Source organism: Lipotes vexillifer, unplaced genomic scaffold (assembly GCF_000442215.2).
Source record: "Lipotes vexillifer unplaced genomic scaffold, Lipotes_vexillifer_v1.1 scaffold253, whole genome shotgun sequence".
Classification (NCBI taxonomy): domain Eukaryota; kingdom Metazoa; phylum Chordata; class Mammalia; order Artiodactyla; family Lipotidae; genus Lipotes; species Lipotes vexillifer.
In genome coordinates this window covers 2,629,020-2,637,039 of record NW_006780322.1, presented here as the reverse complement: position 1 = coordinate 2,637,039, position 8,020 = coordinate 2,629,020, and the positions used below count along the sequence as shown (strand labels likewise).

The 8,020-nt window shown below is 56.2% G+C and overlaps 1 protein-coding gene across 1 annotated transcript in view; it reads left to right on the top strand.

Moving 5' to 3' along the window:
* Nucleotides 1–5,272, top strand: part of ANKRD53 (ankyrin repeat domain 53) — a 5,983-nt gene extending 711 nt beyond the window's left edge. Inside the window, exons 2-7 of the mRNA XM_007453427.1 lie at nt 28–151; nt 340–478; nt 815–1,014; nt 2,306–2,470; nt 2,815–2,935; nt 4,553–5,272. Coding sequence (XP_007453489.1) covers nt 28–151; nt 340–478; nt 815–1,014; nt 2,306–2,470; nt 2,815–2,935; nt 4,553–5,272 — 1,469 coding nt within the window. The remainder of the gene's footprint in view (nt 1–27; nt 152–339; nt 479–814; nt 1,015–2,305; nt 2,471–2,814; nt 2,936–4,552) is intronic.
* Nucleotides 5,273–8,020: the final 2,748 nt, after the last annotated feature.

Genomic DNA, 8,020 nt, shown 5'->3' with positions numbered 1-8,020 from the left:
GTCGTCCCCATGCGGCCGGCGGAGAAGGTGTCAGGCAGGTACGGCGACTCGGCGGCCCGGCGGCCTGGGAGCGGGTGTGCGAGCGTCGGGGCGCGGGAAACCGCTCGGGCCTCCCGGAGCGGCCGGGCGTGGAGCGGCGGGGGTCGGCCGGGTCAGGCTCGCCTCCTGAGCGGTGCCCGGGGCCTTCGACGACGGTCGCGTCTCCATTGCCCTGCAGCGCAGCGCGCCCTGGCCCGGCCTCCAGAAAGGCCTTCGTGCACGTGGGGGCCTGGCCCGCGCGGGCCCCGCAGGCCGCCGCTGCCCGGCTCACTCCTGCCTTCCTCCCCGCGCCTGCTCTAGCTCCGTGAGTCTCGCAGAGGTGTGGGACCAGAGGGCGATCGGGAGCTACCACGAGCTGTTCGCGGCCTCGTTGGGCAACCTGGAATGGTTGCGGTTAGGTCTAAATCGGCACCGGGGGGAAATCCCGGCCGATAACAAGGTAAGGCCTCGGAGCTCAGGGGTGGGGACCGAAGTCGTCTCCACCCCACAGAGAGCTCCGTACGTAGTAGTTACCTAGCGAAGAGTGCCAGGGGAGCATCCGGAGGTGTCCTTTTCTGGGTAGATGGTCCCAATTCACCTTCCAACCGTCTGGAAGGCCATTTTGGGGGAGCGAGGAAGGGTGAGCGATACGGGAGTGGGAAAGGGGTACGTGCGATTCCCCGGGGCCACAGAGAAGAGGGGGAGGGTAACCCCAAGAAATTGCTCTCTAGGTTAGGTTGTGGGCCCTGGGTGCCAGTCCTGCTCAGCCTCTTCCCGCCTCCTCTGGCCCCCACAGGGTTTCACTGCCATCCACTTTGCAGCCCAGAGCGGCAAGCTTGCATGCCTGCAGGTCTTGGTAGAGGAGTACAAGTTTCCCGCGGACCTGCCCACCAACAATGGCCAGACACCTCTACACCTTGTCATCCAGAGTGACAAGAAGACCACGGCCCTCCCCTGCATTCACTATCTGATTAAGCAAGGGGCGGCCCTCAACACGTGAGTCCAGCCTATGAGGGGAGAGTGGCTTGGAGGCTGGGCAGATAAGAACCCCACTTCCAGGCAGGCAGATCCAAGCACGTCAGGCAGAGGGGCTGTGGAGTGACAAGGATTGATTCCCACATGAACAGTCAGAGAGCCCACATGGTGTCGTGGTTAAGAGATTTTGGGAGAGGACAGACCTAGTTCATGTCCCAGCTTTGCTACCTGCTACCAGACAGAAAAACCTCAGGCAAGTCACTCAACCCTAAGCCTCAGTGCTCTGGTTCCCAAACCTGTCTGTACACAGGAATCACCTGGGGAGCTTCAAAAATACCAATGCCTGTGTTCCAATCCAAAGGTTGTCATTTAATTGGTCTGAGGTGTGGCCTGGACTCTGGATGGCTCAAAAGATCCCCAGCTATTTCCCATTTGCAGCAGAGTTTGGGAACTACTTGCCTCAGTCTTCAACTGAAATTTGGGGGGATGACAGTGCCTATCACGTGAGACTATTGTGATAATTGAGAAAATGCATGGAAAGTGCATGGATGGCGTATAGGAGACTGCATTCATTCAAAATACTTATCCAGCATGTAATGTGCTAAGCGCTGGGCCAGAGTTGAGGAATACAATGGTGAACATACAGCAATGGTCCCTGCCCTCGTAAAGCTGATATACTAGTGCAGGAGCGGACAGCCAATTAGCAAACTAATAAATGAACAAAATGATAGAGTGTGGTAAGTGGTTATGAAGGGTATAAACAGGGTGGTGGGGTGGTGAGTAAAGCGGGCAGGGAGATCTATTTGGGAAGAGCAGTTACCTCTAAGGAGAGAATGGAGAGGTGAGGCAGCCTAGCAAAGCCAAGGAAAAGTGTTCCAGGCAGAGGTGTAAAGGCCATGCTGGGAGAGAGTGGGGCAAGGTCAGAGGACAAAGTTGGGGAGGAAGCAGGGCCCCAGCCATGCAGGCCTTGTGGGCCATGGCTAGGTGTGGGGAAGGGGCAGGAGGGCTGAGTGGTTTAAGAGGAGATGAGGTTAGTGGTCTCTGAGCTCCAGCCAACCAGCTCTCCTTCTAGCATTTCCTCATGGTCACATACCCCATAATCAGACTTTTGCTGTTCATTTAGTCCAAATCTTCCTTCTACAGTTGAAGAAACTGAGGTACAGAGAGGAGAAGGGACATGACAGGGTCACCCAGTGGACTGGTGGCAGAGCAGGCCTGGAAGCTGGTTGGCTCACCTATCTGACAGGCAGATGCCCTTCGTCCTTCCTTTCTGCCCTCCTCCCCCCACCTGCCCTGGCGGGGCCCTCCACAGTCAGACATGCAACGGCTCCACACCCCTGCACCTGGCAGCCCGCGAGGGCCTGCTGAGCTGTGTGAAGGTCCTGGTGCAGAAAGGTGCCAATGTTCATGCCCAAGATGCCATGGGCTGCAAGCCCATCGACTACTGCAAAATATGGAACCACCGCATCTGTGCCCGGTAAGGCTGTGAGAACCAACCCTGCCTGTCACCCTTCCCCGGGGCCCTCACCCAGAGCTGAGCATGTAAGAGGAGGGTCTCGGGGTGAGCCTGCAGAGGGGCCTCTCCCCAGGATGCTATTCCCAGGGCTCTCCACAGGGCCCCACCCCTGAGGTTTAGCGAAGCCCCAGCTCCTCGGCAGATGCTTTAGCCAGAGGGGCCTCGGGCAGTGGGGATGGGTCATCTTGCTCATCTCACCTCTGGCAGCTCTGCGCATTCCCACCCAGGCCCTCAGCAGCAGCCAGTCTTCCCTGCCCAGGGCGAAGCTCAGTCACGGGAATGACACGCCCCCGCCTCGGCACCAGGTTCTTGAAGGATGCCATGTGGAAACAGGACAAGAAGGACTTTGCCTGTGAGATGTGGAAACTGAAGAGGCTCAAGAACCAGCTGGCCCTCATGGAGGAGGACTACTTGACTGAGTATCAAGTAAGGGGTAGGGCCAGTAGGACGGGCAGGGGCACCGGCCATCCAGGCATGTGAGCAGAGGAGGCAGGGACCCACATGTGCAGTTAGTTAGAAGAGTGGTTAGAAGTGGTCCCATCCAGAAAGAGCCTCCCTCGCCCCCTCCTCTGAGGAGGGCTCCAGGAGGGTGCCGAAGGGATAACGCTCAAGAGGACTCTTTAAAGGTGGGCAGCAGTTGGCCATATGAAGAATCAGGAAAGGACTAACCTGGTAGAAGGAACAGAGAGCCCTGTGGAGAGGCATAGAGGCACATGAGAGCATGAAGTTTGTCAAGAAGTGCAAATTCAGTACAGCCGGGGGATCAGATGTGAGCTGGAGACTGACAAGCTAGAGACCTGGCAGGGGCCCAGATCAATGTCAGGCCTCAGCTGGGACAGAAAAGGAGAATAAAGGATTTTAAGCAGGTATAATTACACAGGATGTAAGAACCAGAAAACTCCAAAAGAAGATGCTGGGAATCCTAAGCGGATCCAGGAGTTGGGAGGGCTTCGGGGCTGGCACAATCCGGTACTCCAGCTGTTCCAGCTGCATTCCTTGCCAAATTTCCCTGTCCTACCCTCCGTTGTCAGTGTCACCCAGCCTTCATAGTCATGTATGTATCCAGAGGAGGCAAAGCCCATCTGTTCCTGTGGCTCTAAGATTTCCCAGAAGCCCCTTGAAGATCTCCCCTTATCTCTTATTGGCCTCAACTGGATCATGTGTCCATTCTTGTTCCAATCCCTAGAGCTAAAAGAAAGCCATATGTTGACTGACTTAGGTCTGGGGGTGAGGCTGATGGAATTATTATGATTGGCTTAGCCTAATCAGAGCCTACATCTGAAGCTGGGTCAATCTCCAAACCACCTGACTGCTTAGCAACAGTCTGGGAAGTGAGACACTGAGATGCGGAGGGGGGAAGGGGTCGGTTCTGTGACAACGAGTTGAAGGTTCAGCTCTAGTGGAGGCAAGGACAGAGAGCATCACCACCCAGCCTGGAGAGCCAGCCAAAACTGTCTCTCTCCCTACACTGACCACTCAAGGCCCACCACTTCCAAGAAGCCTGCCCAGATTAGCTCCATCCAGTTCCTAGCCTTCCAAACTTTTCTGCTTTCTCCTTCCAGGGTCAAGGATAAGTCTGCATCACTCATTTGCCTTTTACCCCATCAACCCAGAGACTCTCTTAGGGCAGGACAGGTCTCCACCATCAGACTGGGAACTCCTTTAGTGGGGGTGGAGGCTGGTCTCCCCCATTAAGACTCAAGTTTTTCCATAGGGCAGGGACTGTGTCTTCCCCCTCAAGTTGGAGACCTCACCTAGGGCAGACGCTGTATCTCCATCAGATTGGAGGTCTCTCCTATGGGAAAGGCTCTGTCTGTCCCATGAGCCCAGGGGCCCCCTCCAGGCAGTGGCTGTCTCCCCATAAGAACAAGGGCTCCCACAGGCAGGGGTTTCTCTCATCATACTCCGGGCTCCCCGGAGGCAGGAAGGTATCTACTCAGTCAGAAAGCTGAGGTTTCCAGGGCTGCCGCCACAGGGCCCCCTTCCACAGAAGCACAGGGGGAGTAGCCCTCCAGAACTATCTTGTGCCTTCTGATATTACAGAAAGAGCACCAAATTCTGAGAGAAGCTGACTTCAAGAAGTGGCTCCATCACAAGCTGCTGCCCCAAGGCCAATCCCTGATCCGCAACACTCAGGGAGAGCCCCGTCCTCCACCCCAGGCCACTGTGCTCTCCAAGACCCCCAAGCACGGGGCACTGTGGCCTCCCAAGAGCTTCTACCCCTTCCGAGAGGCGCGCCTGCGACAGACACTGCAGCCCAGTCAGCCCTCGGTGATGCCTATACCCACCTGCAAGCAGCCCATGGTCAGGCGGCCCAAGGTGTGGAATCTCAGCAACAACCCTGCCAGGTCCCCCACCGCCCAGATAGGCTACCCGCAGGGCATCCGCCTGGGCGTGCATCCCGACCCCAAGCCGGAGCACGACTTCCGCTGCTTCCTCGAGGTGAGGTCCGACGGGCACGGCGGTGCGCTCCTGCGCACGGTGGCCGGCAACGAGGTGGCGCCTGTGCCCCGGCTGCCTTTAGAGGTGATAATCCGCGAGCTGTACCCGTCGGTGCAGCCGTGCAGGATGAAGGTGCCCCAGGGCTTCTGTTCTGTCACCATGAGAGAGGTGCCCCGGAAGCGGCGCCTGGGTGATGCCACCTTCTGGACCGACACTCTGAGCATGAACCTGAGAGAGACATTTGACGAAGGCTTCCTGGCAGCTGTGCGAGCCCATCAAGGGCTCCCCACTCTGCCCTCCCCCAAACCAACCCCCATTTAAACTTATTTTGGTAGCCTCCCGACTGGAGGCTGCCCAGTGAAGGCTGAGGTATGGTGATTCTGTATGGATGGGGAGGAAGGGGGAGTGCCCACAGGCTGCCCACCCCCAAGCTCAAGGATCAGAGCCCCCTCCCCGACAAAACCCAGCTCCCAGGTCTCCCTTCTCTCCACAAAGGAATCTCTTGGACCCCACAGGAGATCCAAGTTAGGGCAGTAGCCCAAGGCTCAGAGTGGGGATCCTCCTCTATCCTGGGCCCTAACATTGTAAAAGTGACACCTTGGTGTCCCCATTTCCCCTCCTCACACCCAACAGCTCACCAGGGACAAGGATTCCAGGATGAGGGACCACTGGGAAATTCTGCCTCTTGTTCATATTAAGTCCTTCCTGCTGCAGGTTCTAAGCCTCACTCTGCATCTCCAGATCCAGAACAGGGAGGAAGAGAGCTAATGTGTCACCCTGCCATTGGCTTCCCTGCCACTATGGGCTGCCATCCTTCATTCCCAGCTGCCACTGGGGTTTCTGCAGCACAGGGAGGCACAGGCAGCCTTTCTGGAGAAGGGAGGAAGGACCTATGGCTTCAGTTTGAGACTGAAAGCACTTGCACTTTCTCCAGGAAGTTATCCTGGGTCCCCTGCTATCCCCTGTACACACCACTACAAATCATTCATTAAACAAACATTTATTGAGTACTTTCTATGTGCCAGGTGCCAAGCTGGGCACGGTTGATACAAAAACTGAAGGACAATCCCTGCCCTCAAGGAGCTTACAGTCTAATGGGGAGATAAACCAGTAAGCAGGCAAGTAAGCCCAGAGTGATCTGTGTGGTGTGCTGGAGGGAGAGGGGACATTCAAAGTTCCTTGGGGCAAGTGAAATCTAAGTTGAGAACTGACAGAGAAGGTACTCAGGCGAGCAGAAGAAAGGGAATTAAAGTGGCATCTCTGGATACAGGAGGCCGAAAATCAGAATGCAAGGTGGCAAGTGATGAGGCCAGAGAGGTGAGCGAGAGCCGGGACACCACGAGCCTCACGAGCCATGCTCAGGGGTCTGGACTTTATCCTGACGGGGGGAGCCATGGAAGGCTGTAAGCCAGGGAGTGACTGGATCAACCATGCATTAGAAAGACAACTCTGGCTGTGGGATAGAGAAGCAGAAGGAGGCTGTCACAATAATCCAGGTGAAAGCTGCTGACAGAGGGAGTGGCTCAGATCAAGAGATGTTAAGAAGGTAAACTTGACAGCTGTTAGAGACTGGATGTCAGGGCAGAAAGAGAAAGCAGGTTTCTGGTTGGGCTCCTGAGTGATCTTGGGGTCAAGGCAGGTACCCAGAAAAGGCAGGTTGCAAAGGGCGGCACTAAGTGCTATCTGGGCCATGAGAGTTGTCTGTGTGCCCAAAGGCAGCAGAACTGTGGTTCAGAGGACCGAGAGGGATGCTGGGGCTGGCTGTCGGCTCTCAATTCCTTGAAACCATCAGCACGGATGGGCTCCTCCAGGGAACCCACGACCAAACCCTGAGAAACCCCACTGCACGGTGGGTGAGTGGAGGGGCCTGCACAGGACCCGGAAAGGAGCAGCCAGAGGGAGAACCAGCCACAGAAGTGCTCGGGACGCTGGGGGTGACGAGCCCTGCCCGATGCTGCACAAATCCAGAAAGAGGAGATATGAAGAGGGTCCGCTGGACTTAGCACAAGGCCACTGGCAACCCCCAGAACACTGGCAGTGGAGTGAATGGAGGGCAAAGCCACACCACTGGGGTGAGAAACAAAGAAATGGACAGCAACGGAGAGCAAGGCCAGCTGCTGGCCAGCAGTCAGGACACTGGCCTCCAGTGTCCTCCACCTTGTCCTCCCTTGTCTGCATAGGGCAAAAGGGCCTGGCAATCTCAGTGCCACTGAGAGAAGGCCAAAATGTACTGCTCCTCCCCAGGAAAGGGGAAGGCTGGTATTTTTAAGAGAACGGGAATGCTAGACCCAAGGAAATGAAGGGCTACGGTGGGACTTGAGGCAGGATGTAGAGGTAAGATTTTCAAGCACAGAGGTCTTCCCTGTGGCTGAAAGGTACCACATGTGTGCAGCCCATCTCTGCACCTGTCTGCTTTGCTTTGAGGTATAGGACATGTCCGGTAATGGCTCTCGTGGGGACTTCATTCGCATGTGTACTGCTGAGTACTTGTAAGGCACTGTAGTTGGAACGCAAGGTCAACAAATGCTGGCCTGTGCCCAGGACCTGGCCTGCCTTTTTAGAAGACTGATCACCTCCCCAGGAGCCAAGGCCACTCAGAAGAGAGGGCCAGCCCTTGTGCGCTCTTAAGAGTGAAGAACAGCTTCTCTCACCAGCCGTTTCTTACAAAACAGGCTGTAGCCCAGGCTGCCACGAAGCCAATTTTTAATGTTTCTCCTCGAGCCTGAGATAGAATTCAGCCAGAAACCACTCTCTTCCCTAGGCGAAGACTTATAAATAGGATACTGTACATGTTCTCCTGAAAAATCTAACCCAGTCCCACACCATCCCCTCTCTGCCCCAAGTCTGACAGTCATGGAGCCCTGAGGAAAGAAGAGATGGAAGGAGAGAGAAGGGGATTAAGAAAGGCCGCATCCTTCCCCACTCCCCCGCCTCCCACTCCAGGCTCGGCTCCTCACCTCTGTCCCCTTCCCACTAAGGGCCACAAGAACAGTCCCTTCGGAAAGGCAAGACCCAAACCCAGAGAAGGAGCCCCTGGCGCAGAAAAGCCAGTCCAGGCGGAAGGTCAGC